At 46.2% G+C, this 20,069-nt stretch overlaps 2 protein-coding genes across 3 annotated transcripts in view; one reads left to right on the forward strand and one right to left on the reverse strand.

The window, feature by feature from the left end:
* Positions 1-17,909, forward strand: part of spg11 (SPG11 vesicle trafficking associated, spatacsin) — a 190,024-nt gene extending 172,115 nt beyond the window's left edge. For both annotated transcript variants that reach the window (XM_070858561.1, XM_070858562.1), the window contains exons 35-40: positions 870-977; positions 2,747-2,915; positions 4,823-4,899; positions 14,276-14,431; positions 16,229-16,380; positions 17,179-17,909. In XM_070858561.1, the coding sequence (XP_070714662.1) occupies positions 870-977; positions 2,747-2,915; positions 4,823-4,899; positions 14,276-14,431; positions 16,229-16,380; positions 17,179-17,359 (843 nt within the window). In that variant the 3' untranslated portion in view covers positions 17,360-17,909. The remainder of the gene's footprint in view (positions 1-869; positions 978-2,746; positions 2,916-4,822; positions 4,900-14,275; positions 14,432-16,228; positions 16,381-17,178) is intronic.
* The window catches only part of LOC139227646 (eukaryotic translation initiation factor 3 subunit J-like), a 48,659-nt gene continuing 45,336 nt past the window's right edge, over positions 16,747-20,069 (reverse strand). The window contains exon 8 of the mRNA XM_070858563.1: positions 16,747-19,921. Within this exon, the coding sequence (XP_070714664.1) occupies positions 19,805-19,921 (117 nt within the window). The 3' untranslated portion in view covers positions 16,747-19,804. The remainder of the gene's footprint in view (positions 19,922-20,069) is intronic.

A 20,069-nucleotide genomic window follows, 5' to 3' on the forward strand; every position in this document is an offset into this window, starting at 1 on the left:
CTTGTGTGTGAATGAAGAGAGAATCCTGCCCATCGCATGGGAACCCGGTACTAAAATTGATCAATTAGAGCAGTGTCTTTATGCTTAGAGGAGCCTTTTATGTGACGGGCGTTAATATTGAGCTATTACTCATCTTCCTGCTGAGCGTATCCCAATAAAGCAACCATTCTAGATAATGAATATGTCTCATTAACCAGTCTGGGCATTTGAGCACACATTAGCTTTTCAAAGAGTATCTGCTCAACCACCAAGTGATCTTTGATTGAATTAGTTTTCGAGTGCAGGCCACTAACAAAGCTGACCAACTTTTATTGGAAAATGTACATGTGGATCTGTTCATCGTCTATTCCCCTGACACAGTTTTTTTTTTTAATTTGCAGCTCACCAATTTAGTAAATCCCATTATCCTTGTCAATCTAAATTTATAATTTAAAACGTATTCCTGGTTGGGTATGAGATTGTCACACTTCCATCAGCCTCTTCAGGTAAACGTGCCTTCGACCTATTCAAAAGTCAGCAGCTTATCTAACATCCCTCCCTCAATCAGTAGCAGCGAAAACACATTAACCGGTTAAGTTAGTGAGGCCTTGCTGGCTTCAAATGATCGTCGCAGCACCCAGTTCACTGTGTGCTGCACTTTGAAATGTTCTGATGTGGTTAGATGCTACATGAATTCCCACAGATAAGGAAGTATCCCATTGATGAGGGAATATTGTCCTTCCCATGAACTTGCATGTTATCATACCATGCTGGGTCTATTGTTTTCCCAAGCCTTACTTGGTAACATTGTGTGTTAATTAAGAGTGAGTATCAAAGATATGTCATAGAGAGGATGAACCGGAGTGTGAATATCCTTTTTCTCCCTAAAGGTCCGTCTGGTTACTGGCATTGGCCGATACAATGACATGACGTACATATTTGACCTGCTGCACGAGAATCATAGGTTTGAGATGCTGCTGAGGAAAAACGTTGAATCGGTAAGTGAGGGTTGTCTGGGGAAATAGATTGGGAAAGTAGTTAGACCCGTTTCATCTGTGACTTCTCCCACAGAGAAAGAAATAAAGAAAGACTTGCATTTATATAGCGCCTTTCACGACCATCAGATGTCTAAAAGCACTTTACAGCCAATGAAGTACTTTTGGAGTGTAGTCACTGTTGTAATGTGGGAAACACTGCAGCCAATTTGCGCACAGCAAGCTCCCACGAACAATGTGATAATGACCGGATAATCTGGTTTTTTTTGTTACGTTGATTGAGGGATAAATATTGGCCAGGACACCGGGGAGAACTCCCCTGCTCTTCTTCGAAATAGTGCCATGGGATCTTTTGCATCCACCTGAGAGAGCAGACGGGGCCTCGGTTTAATGTCTCACCCAAAAGACGGAGAGGAATGGAAGAATGAAATTATTGCAGCAATGATTCAAGAATCTTCCTTTTCCTCTTCTCTAAATTGCGATCTGCTTGTGAGATAATTTCATCCGAATCTCCCTCGTTTACTACACGGCAAAAAGGTTCTGGGTTTAAACGCCACACCAGCAGTGGAACACATTTCTTAGGTTGATAATGTAACACAGGGCTGAGGGAGTACTGTAACGTCAGAGGTGTCAACCTTCAGATGAGATATTAAGCCCGAATTCTGTTTGCCTGTTTAGTTGCAATAGGAAGATGAATAGGAAGGTTGGTATTCAGGAATAAATCCAAACATTCTCCTTAAAATAAAATTTGTTCTGGGGCTGTGGGCAACAGCAGGGCTACATTTATTGCCCCTCCCTAGTTGCCCTCAGGGCATTGAGTCACCCGTATAGTGCGGGACTGGAGTCACATGTCGGCCACACTGGGCAGCGTGGAGGCCCCGACCTGCGTGAGAACACCAGCGGCGTGGAGGTCTTGGGGAGCAGCGTGGAGGTATACCACCGCAGGGAGCAGCGCGAGCTGGTGCAGAAGGGCGACGGCAGCGAAGAGTGATGTCATCAAGGTCCAGGTCGGTGATTGGAGTGTGGGCAGATGCAGCAGGAGCGGCGAGAGACTGGAGGGATGTGATCGGGGCCCAGGGGAGGCGTGAGTTCGGGGCCAGGGGCCCAGAAGCCGCACCGGCCAGCCCATACTGCGATATGTGTGCGCACTAGGCCCGTGCAGCAAAGCAGGTCTCCAGTCGTCTTGGGTAATCCCCTTGCCACTGGACGAAGACCTAGCTCTGTCAAGCCCGTGTGGTGGCTGATGTGCAACATCCATGCACAGGAATCTTCCACTCTTCAGGATGTAGTTTGGGTCCTTCGTTGAAACACCTGTGAACTCATCCTTTTTTGGCGTGGAAGCCAGTCATCCCATCCTGGTTTCGAGAGACTGCCTATGACTGACTGACTGACACTGGGGAGGAGTGGCAGGCTCCTCTGAAGGACATTAGAGAAGTTGTCGGGTTTGTAAGACAATCCAGCAGCTTTCATGATCATTTTATCTGGTGCCGCCCCCAAATGACTCTGTTTACTGAATTCAATTCCCCAGTTTGCTGTGGTGGGATTTCAACTCCTCCTCTGGACAGTGAGTCCAGTGCCCTAACCACGGGACAACTGTACTGTATAATGGTGACAGTGTAGGCCAGGAGCTCAGTGTGTAGGGGGGGGGGGGTTCCCTGTTGTTAATCCCAGTCCTGTCACCTGGGACATTCTGCCTTCATTTCTCAACCTTGCTCATGTTGCAAATAATTTCCTCCGAGTAATGTTTGGGAGATTCTTTTGCTGAAATATAGAATGGCAACCTGAAGACAGCTCTGCTGGACTACATCAAGCGGTGTCTCCCCGGGGATAGCGAGAAGCACAATATGGTAGCCTTTTGCTTCAGTATGTGCCGGGAGATTGGGGAAAACCACGAAGGTGCAGCCCGCGTGCAGCTTAAAATCATCGAGTCGCAGCCCTGGGGTGAGTGTCCAACGGAGGAAGTGCTTGGCTTCGTGTTCTGTTTCTAAAATTACAATAATCCATAAAACATCAATTTTCTGCTCTGGACGCAATCGGGAAATTGCGCTCACAAACACTGCCCTAGGAATTGTGCTGGCTGGTTTACAGTTCACGTATCCGCTCAAATTCGTTTGCATCATCACAAACGTAAAATCTTTCATGAAGCAACGCAGCCAGGCAGTGTAATACAGGCAGGAGCTCCCTTATCGGGGACTCCCTTATCCGGCACCACCCCTCATGCGGCATGATTCTGGTGGCCAGGGGCGCATGTCCAGAATGCGGCCAACCTCCACCCCGACTTTGGGGCCACGCCGACACTCGTCCTACTGGGGGCACCGACCACCTCCTTCCCCCCCCCCCCCCATCTCCACTCCCCGACCTCGGGCCACCACCCCCTCGGTGTGACCTCCCTTTATCTGGCAAAAACCCTTATTCAGCACAGGACAGGACAGGTCCTGAGGGTGTCAGATAAGGGAGGTTCAAAACCTGTAGAACATAATCGTTCCTTTTTTTTTCTTTCCATTTAAAGAGTATTACTTGATGTATTAAAGAGCGGTGACCCAGTGCGGTTTTATTAGGACAGCTGAAAATGGGCTTATCACCAAAAACACCAATTTTCAATCAGGGTGTCCAGTTCTCCGCCTTTTTTATTCGTTCATGAGATGAGATGTGGCCGTCACTGGCAAGGCCGGCATTTATTGCCCGTCCCTAATTGCCCTCGAGAAGGAGGTGGTGAGCCGCCATTTCAGAGGGCAGTTAAGAATCAACCACATTGCTGCGGGTCTGGCGTCACATATCGGCCAGACCGGGTAAGGGCGGCAGATTTCCTTCCCTAAAGGACATTAGTGAACCAGATGGGTTTTTAACGACGATCCGGTAGTTCCATGGCCACCATTACTGATGCTGGCTTTTTAAAATTCCAGATTTATTTAATTAATTGTATTTAAATTCCCCAGCTGCCGGGGTGGGATTTGAACCCGTGTCTCCGGATCATTAGTCCAGGCCTCTGGATTACTGGTCCAGTAACATGACCACTGTGCTACTGTACCCCCTAAACCGTAACCTGATTTAAAATCACTGAAAATGACTTTTGAAAAAATCTGTTCTGAACCATATAATAGGTTCATTGGTGTACACTACTCACATTCTTAGTAAATTAAATATTTTTTGAAAAGTTTAACCTGTGCCTGTGCGCCTCAGTACATGAGGGCGATTTGAAGATCCTTCCTGACCCAGTGCAATGGGTGGAATCTCGCAATGACGAGCTGTGGGCAGGGCTGATCGGGCGAATTGAATCTCAAACCAGCTGAAAGATCGCGGGGAACACACGAACATAGGTGGCTCTGAGCGTGACTCGGGTTTAACACTCTGCGATATTTGCACTGGGTCAAACGATTCTGCCCAGACTGTGCTGATCTAACTTGCGGCAACTCCACCCACAAGTGTTGAGGCTTTGGTGCTCTTCCTCCATCCAGTCGTCAGTTTTATTCCAAAATACATAAATCTCCTTTTTTGGGGGAATTGGCTGTTAAATTTGAAGTGGTTTCTTTGTTGCTGTTGAGAGCGGAAGGAAATGAATGTCCTAAAACTAGAAAACTGCATGAATAAATCCTGCTTCCCATTGCAATTTAAAATATATTATCAGTGGAGCAATTGAAGGGCCTATTGAGGTGTATTTTCTGTAGCAATTTGATTTAATTAGCCAATCTTAGCTCTACTATTGCGAATAAACTTTCTAATTAAGTTTCAGAATCCATCCACCATTATATAATGCAAAGCAAATTTTAAAAAGAAATTAGCCCGGTATCCAAATTTTGATGCAGCTTTTTTGAGATTATCCAAGGTGTGTGACCCTTTCTGTGTTTCAGAAGTGACTCCCGAGTTGAAGAAATCTCTGATGAAGGTCTTGACTTTTCTCAAAGATGCGGCTGAGAGCTACTCAAAGGTACCGTGATACTTGGAGCTGAAATTGTGAATTGTACTAAATGCCTATCCAATGCTTCCATAAAGTAAGATCAATATTTTCACTTGTATAACGCCTGACCATGTTGATAAAATCACAGTGGGTCACACTATGAATGACTTTTGGAGTGCAGAAACTCTAAGCCATTTAGGACTGAGATGAGGAGAAACTTCTTCACTCAGAGTTGTGAACCTATGGAATTCTCTATCACAGAACGTTATTGATGCCAGTACGTTACATGTATTCAAGAGGGAGTTAGATATGGCCCTTACGGCTAAAGGGTATGGAGAGAAAGCAGGAAAGGGGTACTGAGGTGAATAATCAGCCATGATCTTATTGAATGGTGGTGCAGGCTCGAAGGGCCGAATGGCCTACTCCTGCACCTATTTTCTAAGTTTCTATGTTTCGACAATCGTTCCAGCAATCAGCAGTGAGATGAATGACCGGTGGTATTGGTTGAGGGAGGGATGTTGGCCTGAAGACCAGGAGAATACCCTCCTCTTCAGATATTGCCGCAGGTTCCTTGATGTCCATCCGAGCAGGTGGCCGGGGTCTCGGTTTAATGTCTCATCCAAATAACAAGATATTAAGCACGGGAAACTACATCCACACTCAATTGTGTAGTTAGCCACATCGCGGGATGGATTCCATGTGTAAGGATGTAAGGAGACGGCAAGAGATTGTGCACAGTGCTTGCCACATAGAGTCACGGGGCGAAATAGCATGACAGCCGTGAGCCGGACGCAGAAGTCCCGCCCCGGCAGCTAAACTGAGCTTACCGCCCCGAGGAATTGGAGCGTAAAGTCGCGCGCTCCACTTCCTCTCGGGGGGGCGGTACAGGGACACTAACCTTCGGGAGTTTTCCAGCGCTACGTGGAGGGGCGGATAGCGCGAGAACACAGGGCCCTCCATTAAAGGGAGGGCACACTACCGACTCTACAATAGGGGGAAGGGGCCCATCGCTGGGGAGCGGGGGACCGTGGAGTGCCTGGCTGCAACATCGCGACACTGACCTCGCCATGTGGAGAAGGCAAGGCCGCGACCGGTAAATCGGCCTTTTTAAAAAAAAAAACATTTCAGTGCCGCACCTCCCCGTTACATTTAAACCTGCGTGCGGCCGAAAGCCTCACAGATGCTACTGAATTTTCACACCAGGGCGAAAACTGGTCACCCCACACGTTGATGAAGTCGTCGCCACTGGCACAGCTGCTCGGGGCGATACCGCTTAGTGTCGCCACTAAACTCCCGTGGAGTTTCGCGCTGCGTCCTGGCCCGGCCAAGAAGTCGTTTGCGCCCCGGAGACACAAACGGGAAGCGCAATCGACCCGAATTTCTCCCCCACAGTATCTGTCATCGGGTAATCTTGGCTGTTCAGAACTGGAAACGGTGAGTAACAGCACAGTCCAAATTGGGCCCATGGAGATCAGGGCTATTTGGGAAACTTTTAAATCACTTTAAAGTTCCTGTTGGTACTGGGGAGAATTATTGTTTTTCTGTAAATGAAGGCATCCAATGCAACCTGGTTCTAAAATGTGTTGGGAATATTTCAGCCTGGTTTCCTGGTTGGTCACTGTATCTCAAGAGTTGATTTATATACAAAGTGTATTGCATTTCCCAGCAAGAGTGCTTGGATTTTGCTGCAAATCCTGCCTCATCCCCAGGCCATTTTCGTTTCCGTAGAATTCATTATAATGGGGTTTTGTTGCAAATCCATAAGGTTCACCTTTTGTCACACCAATAACTTGCATTTCATCCCAAGGCACTTCACAGGAGCGATTATCACACAAAATCAACACTGAGCCACATAAGGAGCTATTAGGACAAGTGACCAAACGTTTGGTCAAAGAGGTCGGTTTTAAGGAGCGGGGAATTTTATGCCCCTTCCATTGGTACTCGGCTCAGCCATGGGGGCTCCCGGTCTCATTCGCTGCAGAGGGATGGACCTGACCAAGGCCTTCCCCAATGCCGCTTGGGCCCAAACCCCAAGAAGCCGCCCACAAGTGAGTGAATGGATGGAAGGGTACATTAACGTGATCCTGAGCAATAGACCCAATCCACATCTGGACCGGGGTCAAGCAGGGCTGTGTCATCGTGCCCAACCCTCTTCTCGATTTCCCTCGCTGCAATGCTCCATCTCACGCTCAACAAGCTCCCCACTGGTTCGGTATTCACTAAGGAGGGCACAAACAACCTTCCGGATATAAAAGGGGTCAGCGGGCCTAGTAAGAAGGAGGAACTGAGGGAAATCCTTATTAGTCGGGAAATTGTACTGGGGGAAATTGATGGGATTGAAGACTGATTAAATCCCCAGGGCCTGATGGACTGCACCCCAGAGTACTTAAGGAGGTGGCCTTGGAAATGTTGGATGCATTGACAGTCATTTTCCAACATTTCATAGACCCTGGCTACCCTCCACTCCATAGGAAACTGATCCAAATGTAACCCCATTTTTTAAAAGAGGAGGGAGAGAAAACAGGGAATTTATAGACCGGTCAGCCTGACATCGGTAGTGGGTAAAATGATGGAATGAATTATTAAGGATGTCATAGCAGCACATTTGGAAAGAGGTGACATGATAGGTCCAAGTCAGCATGGATTTGTGAAAGGGAAATCATGCTTGACAAATCTTCTGGAATTTTTTGAGGAGTTTCCAGTAGAGTGGACAAGGGCGAACAAATTGTTGTGGTGTATTTGGACTTTCAGAAGGCTTTCGACAAGGTCCCACACAGGAGATTAATGTGCAAAGTTAAAGCACATGGGATTGGGGGTAGTGTGCTGACGTGGATTGAGAACTGGTTGGCAGACAGGAAGCAAAGAGTAGGAGTAAATGGGGACTTTTCAGAATGGCAGGCAGTGACTAGTGGGGTACCACAAGGTTCTGTGCTGGGGCCCCAGCTGTTTACATTGTACATTAATGATTTAGATGAGGGGATTACATGTAGTATCTCCAAATTTGCGGATGACACTAAGTTGGGTGGCAGTGTGAGCTGCGAAGAGGATGCTATGAGGCTGCAGAGTGACTTGGATAGGTTAGGTGAGTGGGCAAATGCATGGCAGATGAAGTATAATGTGGATAAATGTGAGGTTATTCACTTTGGTGGTAAAAACAGACACAGATTATTATCTGAATAGTGACAGATTAGGAAAAGGGGAGGTGCAACGAGACTTGGGTGTCATGGTACATCAGTCATTGAAGGTTGGCATGCAGGTACAGCAGGCGGTTAAGAAAGCAAATGGCATGTTGGCCTTCATAGCGAGGGGATTTGAGTACACGGGCAGGGAGGTGTTACTACAGTTGTACAGGGCCTTGGTGAAGCCACACCTGGAGTATTGTGTACAGTTTTGGTCTCCTAACTTGAGGAAGGACATTCTTGCTATTGAAAGAGTGCAGCAAAGGTTAACCAGACTGATTCCTGGGATGGCGGGACTGACATATCAAGAAAGACTGGATCAACTGGGCTTGTATTCACTGGAGCTCAGAAGAATGAGGGGGCATCTCGCAGAAACGTTTAAAATTCTGACGGGTTTAGACAGGTTAGATGCAGGAAGAATGATCCCAATGTTGGGGAAGTCCAGAACCAGGGGTCACCGTCTAAGGATAAGGGGTAAGCCATTTAGGACCGAGATGAGAAACTTCTTCACCCAGAGAGTGGTGAACCTGTGGAATCCTCTACCACAGAAAGTTGTTGAGGCCAATTCACTAACTCCTTTTTGAATATATTTAGATGTAGTCCTTACTACTAGGGGGATCAAGGGGTATGGCGAGAAAGCAGGAATGGGGTACTGAAGTTGCATGTTCAGCCATGAACTCATTGAATGGCGGTGCAGGCTCGAAGGGCCGAATGACCTACTCCTGCGCCTATTATCTATGTTTCTATGTTTCTATGGAACTAAACTATAGAACCAATGGGAACCTGTCCAACCTTCGTTGTCTCCAGGCTAGATCCCAGGTCGTCCCATTCTCTGTCATCGAACTACAGTACGCAGATGATGCTTGTGTCTGCGCGCACATTCAGAGGCTGAACTCCAAGCCATCGTCGACATCTTCACCGAGGCGTATGAAAGCATGGGCCTTACATTAAACTTCCGTAAGACAAAGGTCCTCCACCAACCTGACCCCACCACACAGCACTCCCCCCCCCCCCCCCCCCACCCCCGGTCATCATGGCGCAGCCTTGGACAACGTGGACCATTTTCCATACCTCGGGAGCCTACTATCAGCGAGGGCAGACATCGACAACGAGGTTCAACACCTCCTCCAGTGCGCCAGCGCAGCCTTCGGCCACCTGAGGAAGAGAGTAATCGAAGATCAGGCCCTCAAATCTGGCACCAAGCTTATGGTCTACAGGGCTGTCGTGATACCCGCCCTCCTGTATGGCTCAGAGACGTGGACCATGTACAGTAGACACCTTAAATCGCTGGAGAAATACCACCAACGCTGACTCCGCAAGATCCTGCAAATCCACTGGGAGGATAGATGCACCAACGTCTGTGTTCCCGAACTGGCCAGCATCGAAGCACTGACCACACTCGACCAGCTCCGTTGGGCAGGCCACATCATCCGCATGCCCGACACAATACTCCCAAAGCAAGTGCTCTACTTGGAACTCCTACACGGCAAGCGAGCCCCAGGTGGGCAGAGGAAATGTTTTAAAGACATCCTCAAAGCCTCCTTGATAAAATGCAACATCCCCACTGACTCCTGGGAATCCCTGGCCCAGGACCGTCCTAAGTGGAGGAAGAGCATCCGGGAGGGCGCTGAGCACCTCGAGTCTCATCGTCGAGAGCATGCAGAAAACGAGCGCAGGCAGCGGAAGGAGCATGCGGCAAACCAGACTCCCCACCCACCCTTTCCTTCAACCACTGTCTGTCCCACCTGTGACAGAGACTGTAATTCCCGTATTGGACTGTTCAGTCACCTGAGAACTCACTTTTAGAGTGGAAGCAAGTCTTCCTCGATTTCGAGGGACTGCCTGCGATGATATTAACTTGCCAAACACTGAAGGCAGTCAGAACAACGAGCAGGGTGGATGGAACTTGAGTCACGTAACACGCCACTTGCACACAGCATTTTCATGTGCGTGTAGATTTATTTAGAAAAATTCTTAAATGGCCAGAAAAGGGGAGCATTTTAGGCTGCGATTAGACCATTGAGGAGATCCAGCTGATGGAAGTCATGGATTTCTGCCTCCCTTCAGCCCATTCCAGTTGGTGACGGTACCCCACAGTAGATGGGGTTGAGCACTGGGGCACCAACCCACAGCAGACAAATGCAGATGTTACAGCACCAACAACACCTTTTGGCTGTGAAGCTCTGAGACATTCTGTAGTCATGAAAGACGATGTAGAAATGCAAGTTCTTTTTCTTTATATGGATACACAAACCCAAAAAGAAGTGCAGAGATCCATGTGTCAAAGAAAAGTATTGATTCTTAACGATTTGTTAGTTTCAAACTTGCTAATTCCACCTCCATATCCGAACGTCTCGACCCTGCATCTCCGGAAATTGTCACTTAACATAAGTGCAAGTCTGCAGCTGTCGTGGGAAGTTATATATGACATTTAATTTAGAGATTTCCAAGGCGAGTGATTCGTGTAATTGTATTTTCTTGATAATCTGCAAACCTGTTTGTGCCTGAGCTCTGATGCGAGCGACATTAAGCCTGACATTTGGAGCGGTTGTGTAGAATGAGTTTCCAGTCTTGCATCGGATATACTCCTCGATTCATTTATCACTGGAATACAGACTTATCTTTCTGATCAGTGTGTCTGAATTTATAAACAAACCTCTTTGCTCCATTACAGCCAACAGCTCTCTGTGAGTCTGGGATACTGGAAAGGAATAAAAGAAAGACATGCATTTATATCTAATTTTTTATTTGTTCCTGGGATGTGGGTGTCACTGGCAAGGCCGGCATTTATTGCCCGTCCCTAATTGCCCTTAAGTAGGTGGTGGTGAGCTGCCTTCTTGAACCGCTGCAGTCCGTGTGGTGAAGGCGCTCCCACAGTGCTGTTAGGGAGGGAGTTCCAGGATTGTGACCCAGCAATGATGAAGGAACGGCCGATATATTTCCAAGTCAGGATGGTGTGTGACTTGGAAGGGAACGTGGAGGTGTGGTGTTCCCATGCGCCTGCTGCCCTTATCCTTCTAGGTGGTAGAGGTCGCGGGTTTTGGGAGGTGCTGTTGAAGAAGCCTCGGCGAGTTGCTGCAGTGCATCTTGTAGACGGTACACACTGCAGCCACGGTGCGCCGGTGGTGGAGGGAGTGAATGTTGAAGGTGGTGGATGGGGTGCTGATCAAGCGGGCTGCTTTGTCCTGGATGGTGTCGAGCTTCTTGAGTGTTGTTGGAGCTGCACTCATCCAGGCAAGTGGAGAGTATTCCATCACACTCCTGACTTGTGCCTAGTAGATGGGGGAAAGGCTTTAGGGAGTCAGGAGGTGAGACACTGGCTGCAGAATACCCAGCCTCTGACCCGCTCTTGTATTTATGTGGCTGGTCCAGTTTAGTTTCTGGTCAATGGTGACCCCCAGGATGTTGATGGTGGGGGATTTGGCGATGGTAATGCCGTTGCATATCAAGGGGCGGTGGTTAGACTCTCGCTTGTTGGAGCTGGTCATTACCTGGCACTTGAGTGGCGCGAATGTTACTTGCCACTTATCAGCCCAAGCTGGTACCGTTCACAACCTCAGAACGTTCCAAAGTGCTTTACAGCCAACTAAGTATTTAAGTACTGTTGTAATGTAGGTGTTGATTGAGGAATACATATTGGCCCCAGGACACCAGGGAGAACTCCCCTGCTCTTCTTCGAAATAGTGACACGGGATCTTTTACATCCACCTGAGAGGGCAGACGGGGCCTCAATTTAACATCTCATCTGAAAGATATCACCTCCGACAGTGCAGCACTCTCTCAGCACTGCACTGGGAGTGTCAGGCTGGATTTCTGTGCTCAATGTCCCTGGAGTGGGACTTGAACCCACAACCTTCTGACTCAGAGGCGAGAGTGCTGCCCACTGAGCCACAGTAAACAGCGACCATCAAATTTACTCGTGTACGTTAAGTCTCCCGTTATAAAGCTGCGACACATCCGAGGTCTCTTTCATTGCTGACAATAATGGCACGAGATTGGGAGATCCCTGTGGAAATTCTACCCCATAGTTTTAAATGTTCTCCATGGAAGCTTGTCACTGTGGCCACTTTAATTTTATTGCTGGCTGGTAACAGCTTGCCTGTGTGCATAAAAAACACATCTTGTACATTGTCATTTGAGAAGCAGATAGCTCACTGCTGATTAGAAGACAAATTAATCAGTGTTGGACTCAAAGTTCACCCAGTTAGAAATAATTTATACTGATCATTGGCTCCGATCTTCCAGTTTCCCAGTTTATCTTGTGTACTGTTGCACCAAGCCTTAAAGGGACGACCAGCTGTGGATGCTGTCTCAACAGTTTTGACCTATTTAACCAGATAGCTCTGCCTTGCCTGGCAGCCCTGACCTGAGAGGACCATCGGCAGCAGGTCGGGGCCTTAAAAGGCGAGCAGCGTGGAGCATACCACTCCAGGGAACAGCACGTGCTAGTGCAGGAGAGCGACGGCTGTGAAGAGGGCGACTGGATTGGATATCGCCAAAATCCAGGTCGGTGATTGGAGTGTGGGCAGCTACATCAGGAGCGGCAAGAGATCGTGGAGCGACGTGATTGGTACCTGGAAGAGGCGTAGGCCCAGGGGCAGCACAGGCCTACCCACACTGCTATTTGTGTGCGCACTAGGACCGTGCAACAGAGCTGGTTTCCAATTGTCTTGGTTAATCCTTGCCACTGGACCAAGGCCTAGCTATGTGGAGCCCGTGTGGTGGCTGGTGTGCAATGGTCACCACACATTAAAAAAATCCACGCACAGGTGTCTTCCACCCTTCAATCTGTAGTTCAGGATCTGGAATATTAGGTTCTTCATTGAAACACCTGTGAACTCATCTCTTTTTGGTGTGGAAGCAAGTCATCCTCGATACGAGGGACCGCCTATGATGATGATGATGTCCTGAAGGGGACGAATAGCCTGAAACTATTGCCTGATTTGTTTCCTTGGTCCCTACGACACTTGAGTTGTGAGTCTTGTCATCGCAAAGAGTTTTACAGTGGGCTTTCCCCGTTCTCAACCCCTCCTCCTTTCAGTCGCTCTGTAAAAACCTACCTCCTCTGACCAAGCTATTTAGTCGCCTGTCCTAACGTCTCTTTCTTTGGCTTGGTATCAATTTTAGTCTCATTTACACTCCTGTGAAGCGCCTTGGGACATTTCACTACTTTAAAGCTGCTATATAAATGCAAGTTGTTGCTGTGTCTTGCTTTGATTAGTTACGAGTGACATTTGTCAGGTTTTGACTAATTGTGAATTGTATGTGTCTGATATTCCCATGGGCTTCAAAGCCCAGGAGTGGGTACAAGTGTCGCCCAATAACCAATGTCCTGTTCACCTCTACTCGCCAGGCAATTGCAGCATCAGAGACTGGTGGAAAATCCTACCCCAGCGTCTGGGTTCAGACTAGCTTTTCTTCATTTTGTTTAAAGTTAGGAGAATTTTTGAAATGTGGGGATGTTTTATTATTTTTTAAATGAATCTTAAAATGCTGCTGAGAAATCAAGTATGTGAATATTGTGAAACCTGTAGTGTATCTTACTGGTGGTGGTTAATTGTACTTTTTAAATAAACCTAATTAAGTTTAGGGGCGATGAGAATGTTTTTACGCAGCGAGTTGTGATTGGGAACACGCTGCCTGAGAGGGCGGTGGGCGCAGATTCAATAATAATTTTCAAAGGGGAATTGGATAAATACTTTAAGGGGAAACATTTTCAGGGCTTTGGGGAAAGGGCAGGGGAGTGGGACTAATGGCCAGCAGAGGCAGGATGGGCTGAATGGCCTCCTTCCCTGCTGTAATTCTTAGGCCGGAAATCATCATTCTACTAAAGTTGGGAGTAAGCCAGCTGGTGCTCTCGATATTAAGTGAACTTATCAGCAGTGGAATGGGTTTATTCAGCATCCTGCCACCCACAGCCCACAGGTTACCTTGTCCATGAGGTCGGTCGCCTTGCGGTTTGTGGGAAGTGTGGGCCTAGCTACTGAAGTGATCGTTTGCACTGGGCACATGAAAACTCACCGCATAATCCGTGATAGCTGTTGCCTGCTGTTGTAAACGGTGATGCTTAAAATCCAGTAACTTCGCCTCGAACAAGTTATGGTGATGGTGTCGAACCAGAGAGAGGTTTTCCCAAGTAACGTGACTTAGTTTATGGGTTTAAAGTTTACCGAGGAGGGACTGGGTTTGTTGAGGTTTGAAATATTTGCCAACCCTCCTCTTTCCAGGACTCGTGTATCCGACGTGCCTCTCAGTGTGTGAAGCTGGCCAAACTGGTGACTCTCCAGCTCCACTTCCTGAACATCAATCAGGATGTGCAGCTAATCAACCTGCAAAGAAACAAACTGATGCCCTGTATCCTCTTGTTGCCGAGGTTCTATCAGGTATGGAGAGAGAATTGTTCGGTTACCTGCAGTCGTCTCATTCACTCGAGCTGCCTCACTTCATTTACAAACCCGAGTATGGCTGGACTCCATTGTTGTTCACTAATGGGTTTGAACAATTGATTTTTCAACCCCTTCCCTTCAAATTATCACTCCAATTTCATTAAAATGCCCAGTAGATCTCTGGTGATTGAATCTTCAGAAGTTTTGAAGTTTGCGTCCAAGGTTCCAGTTGGCATTCTGAGTTTGGCTGGGATCCTAGTGAAGCAATGGGTTAACTTAGTCTACTGACTTCACCTTCAAACCCACTGCAGGCTCATAAACTCGAGTCCCATTTCTCTGGTTGGCCCACAGCGCAAAACTGTGCACCAAATTGTGTCTTGCTCCGAGCCACAAGCATGCGAGTGATGTGGGAAGTCGAAATGCTGCACAGATACAATGGGATTTTCTCCTCAGGTTGGAGCTAAAGCCCTAGTGGGTCCATCCCGACTGGCTCACTGAGTATCGGATACACTGAGAGAAAATATCTCACTTAGCCAGTGCTGACATTTCTCCACATAAGTACAAAATTCCCAAACTTTTAAAAGCAAAAATATTGGAAACATTGGGCCAGATTTGGCAGAGCTGTCAGACCCTACTTTAGTGGTCCTGGGTGAGAACAAGCAGAGCCTCTCCGATTTCCTGCGCACTAACAGAAGCACAGCTAGTGTTCTGCAACCAAACTGTGACACTGACAGCAGCTATGGGGCAGGGCAGGTACTGATGGAAGGCAGAAGTGAGAGTCTAAAGGAAAATAAACAGAATTGGAGGAACCTAACTGGTTATCTGTGAATTGTTGCTTGGTACCAGTGTGTACCTGTATCGGGCTTATGGTTTCAATCACTGTTGTAGCTCACCAGCCATGCAGTAAGAATGAAATAGTTGTAGTTTTAAAGGCCCTGTTGCCAGTTTTATTTTTATGTATCGATCAGTAGAGAGAATAACCATTCCACTTACTACCTTTTTTTCTGTTAAAAATTTATGTATTATTTCCCTGGGGAACAGTACCATCGTTATGTTACTGGACCAGTAATTCAGAGGCCTGGACTAATAATCCGGAGACACAAGTTCAAATCCCACGGCAGCTGGGGAATGTAAATTCAGTTAATTAAATAAATCTGGAATTAAAAAGGTGGCATCAGTAACAGTGACTATCAAACTACCAGATTGTTGTAAAAACCCATCTGGTTCACTGATGTCCTTTTTAGGGAAGGAAATCTGCCGTCCTTACCTGGTCTGGCTAATATGTGACTCCAGACCACAGTAATGTGGTTGACTGTTAACTGAAATGGCCCAGCGATAGTCTATGGCAATTTGTGGGCCAGCGACCACACAGCCCTTGAATTAACTTTAGCATTTTGATTATAATTAAGGTTTATGTAAGTTCTTGTCCCCAATGCAAAAATCTACATCCATAGTCCAGCACATAATGAACCAAAATGCAGCCTAATGTGTGAAGTAGTCTAGGATAGCATGTCCAGAGCAAACAATTACCCCATTTCCTGGTTTCCAGGAAGCCTGCAGGAATCCCATATCATTTGAAAAGACAGAGCTACTTTTCATAACTGGCTAAACCATTAAACCAGTTTATTCACAAATATATATTTACAGTAGGAGCATTAAAGACAAGATAGTCAATGGTCCAGTCCAGAAGTCTGAAGCCAGTTCTAGTGTGTTGATTGGATAAACCAGTCAGATTTATTATTGAATTCTGCCAGTGGAATTGATTTCAGTCTCTCTCCCCTCCTCTCCTTCCAGGCTGCCATAGTTGCAGAGGCATATGACTTTGCACCCGATTGGGCAGAGGTGCTGTACCAACACGTGATTGTCTGCGGTGAATTTGCTTACTTAGAGGAGTTTAAACAACAGCACCAGCTGCAGCAGAGTCTGTTTGAAGAGATTTCTAATAAGTGAGTACACAGCTCCTGGTCAGACTTCACCCTGCAGCATGCCTCCACAGCCTGGGCATTTAGGCATTGCGTACTGTCGCTGATATTCAAGGCTGAGATTTCACAACTGTAACTGTCAAAGTAAAATTGATGGATGAATCTCCCACAGCTGATTTTTATGCAGCTTGAGAGAAGAAACTTGCTCACCTCAGCTAGAATTGGAGAAATAATACAGAAATGGGTTTGGCATGGGGTAAGAAAACTCGAAGATCCTTAGAATTAGATGGCAGTGAAACAAAAGGTGGGCAGTATGTTAAAGATGGAACTAGTACTGAACCAGGACACTTTAAATATTGTCATTAACAGAGTACACTGGAAATGAAGACATTGAAACAAATTAGTATTTTATTTGTTGGACGTAATACAGAGATGCTGCCGAAACCCTCCGAACAAGTTAACTTGCTTCATGTCTAACTTTGGTGCTTGTGAAGCTGTCTGGTGTCACTCTGTCCAGTCATGTCACAGGCTGCAAGATACAATACAGATTCCCCTGACTGATGAGCAAGTGGCCTTTGGGGCCAGGGTTGTGTTCTTGGAGATTTGAAACACTCCCCAATGGTTGTTCAATGTCAAGAACCCTCATGTGGATCATAACCAAGGTAATTTGTGTCAGGCAAAGCTGAAAAAACCATGTAGACTGCAGTGAGTTCCTGTCTGGAGGTCATGGGAATGAATGAGTTAAAAGCAGGAGTCAGTGGCAATCCTTTTGTGGGCAGGATTGAAATTGTGATGCTTAATGTTTTTTTTAAACATTTCTAGGTTTAAACAACACAAGGGTGACGCTGCTGCGAGTCAGAACCTGAAGAAGTTGCTCCAGTGCTGTGAGGACATCTACCTGTTTTACAAACTGGCTTACGAGCACAACTTCACCGACATAGCAAACAAGCTCCTGAAAGAGCCACAGACCAGCTGCTATCTGAATGACAGGATTGCCAGCTAGCTCTTCGTGCTCCCAGCAGTTACACTTTAATGCAAATCAGAACAAATGTTATATATTGTAAAAAAAATGAAGTGTAAATAGTTTGGCCTGTGTTTAATCTACTAATGTCTCAAAACAATTAATACTTTCTTCTGTAGACTAAAACTAACCCAATGTCTCCTGATTAGGTGCAGTACCCAGTGTATTAAAGGTACACAGCAGTTGAGCTGATCTTTTGATAGGACAGTGTACAAGTGTTTTTTATAATGGGTCTATTTTGTCAACTAGGCCCATGCAGTATCTGACCAAACAATCTTGGACACTACAGGTTAAATCCATGGTGCAGTTTGAGTGCTATAAATGCCCATCTGTAAAAATGCATGGTTTTAGACTGTATAGGCTGGAGAACTGTGCACTGAATGGCATGGGATGAATAAGATTTGGTTACATTCTGTACACTGTAGCCACTGAATAAGCTTAATTACCAGGCTCCAGTACTTGTTGCCAGCATTCTGCATTAGATTTTTTTTTTAAAAACACATTTCAGATAATAAATAAAACCATCCTTGAAGCTATTTGTATTGTACATAATTTCCAAGGCTGATTAGCACATGGCTGCTTATTGATAAGTCCTTTTAGCCAGCAGGAAATTCTCATCTATTCTCCAGCACAGCTAGTGGTCTGGGTTCACAAAAAGGCACAGGTATGATGGGAGATTGAACAGAAGATGAAGAATGCTTGCAACATAGGAGTATGTCAAGACTTGAATTAACAATTGTCAGCTACTAAGCCCATTGTCTACGTGATGCAAGGCTTGTAAAATGCAGAGATGACAATCCACTGGGTCCTATGAGAGTTGAGCCATTGTACAATTAACCCCTCTACCATTCACACATCTGCTGGGGAATTAAATGGTTCTGTCATCAAATTACTTGCAAAGAGTGAAATGGAAATGTCAGGCAGGGCCTGGGGTAGCACTAGCTGCCTGTGTTCATTCTGCTCCACTGAACAGAGCCAAAAGTCAGTCATAACAGCTGGGGGAAAAAGCCAATATATCTGCACCCTGTACAACAACCACATATTACATACAGGAGGAAACACTGCAGAAAATGATTACATTATATATTCATTTATTGTCTTAAAACATGGCAAGTGTCCAATTATGTTTACATGGAATGAGCTGTCCTGACCAATAATCAGCAATAGATGAGATTAATGTAAAAATAAGTTACTCATCCATTGCATAAATTGTGTCCTTTTTGCAGACAAGTCTTTTGTATAATAAATATGAATTTATGTGGAATGGGGAGATATATTCAATAGAAGAGCTACTCCCATTACCTGTCTGCCTTCAGAATTCACCACGCTGTATAATTAACACAAGGCAAGAGGTACTTCAAAAATGATGCGTAAGTGCCCTTACCAAGAAATGACACTGGGTTGCAACAGTGCCTCATGATCAATGTCAAATCCACAAAGTGCAGTTGGATGAACGACCTGCAGCATTTACTGTACCAATGTCAATTTATATGCACCTGTAAACCATTCACACAGAACTGCCCTGAAGTTACATGGAGTAAAAAGCAGGAGTGCCTGTAACAGTGAGCAAGAGATTTTACACTCCACCATCCTCAGCGAGCAAGAGATTTTTTTTTTATCTATAGCAGCTTCTGGTCATGGACCCCTGAAGCCCAAACTGCAATCCAAACAATCACAGGATAACTACTATAGGTCATCTCTCCTTCCCCCACCAGGTTCAAACCACAGCCCTTTCAATGTACTTGTGATTAAACTGGTCATCTGCACCAGAGAGAGAGAATATACAGGAAAAGGAGCTTATTTTGTTTTAAAACCTTCAGGCACCCACAGACATGGCCATAAAAACGAGCACTGTCACAGCGAAGTCCCGTGGCTCTTGTCCCAAGTCCGAGACCATATAATATTGAGGGCGTGTTCTCTTAAGGCAGACTGACCCAGCAACCAAAGCATAACTTCAGCAGAAAATCAGGATCTCTAATTAGTTCATTTGAGTTTCCAAAAGGAAAAAAAAAGCAGGCAAAATTCAAAACATTTTAAAAATAGTAATCTTACTTTGCAATTCTACTGTATCACAATAAATGTGATATTACATCAGCTCGGGTCACAATATAGATGCTGAGGCATGGACACTGCAAGGCTCCATATTTTGTCAAATATATATCGCTCTCTTCCCCAACCCATTCCCTCCGCCCCTCCCCCCCCCTCCCCCAAATCCATGCAGGTACTTTGTCCACACGGGGCTACGCGAGCATCGTCACTGACAGGAACAGTGCACAATTACAGGACCAGTAACAAGACTTGCTGATATTCTTCGGCACCAGGAGTCCTGTTTCCATAACAACGCAAGGGTTCTGTGCAGCTTTCGAGAAGAAACCAGCAGCAGGAGGTTGTCTACAAAGAACATGCTGGATGAAGCCTGGGACACGATCACATGAAGTCGTCGTACTCCTGCGTGTAATCATAGTCATCAAGATCATCCTTCAGATTTGCCTTGAATCCACCCGCCAGCACTGGGGTCTTTTTCTTCTTCTTGCCCTTGCTTTGCTAAACAGGTCACAAAACAAAATTAAAAAGTAAACTTTCTGTCTTACGTTATTCGGGAAGAGTCCACGAGCAGAACTTCTAAAACAACTTTATTTATAAAACACCTTTAACATAGTAAAATGTCCCAAGGCGTTTCACAGGGGCATAA

Source organism: Pristiophorus japonicus, chromosome 17 (assembly GCF_044704955.1).
Source record: "Pristiophorus japonicus isolate sPriJap1 chromosome 17, sPriJap1.hap1, whole genome shotgun sequence".
Classification (NCBI taxonomy): domain Eukaryota; kingdom Metazoa; phylum Chordata; class Chondrichthyes; family Pristiophoridae; genus Pristiophorus; species Pristiophorus japonicus.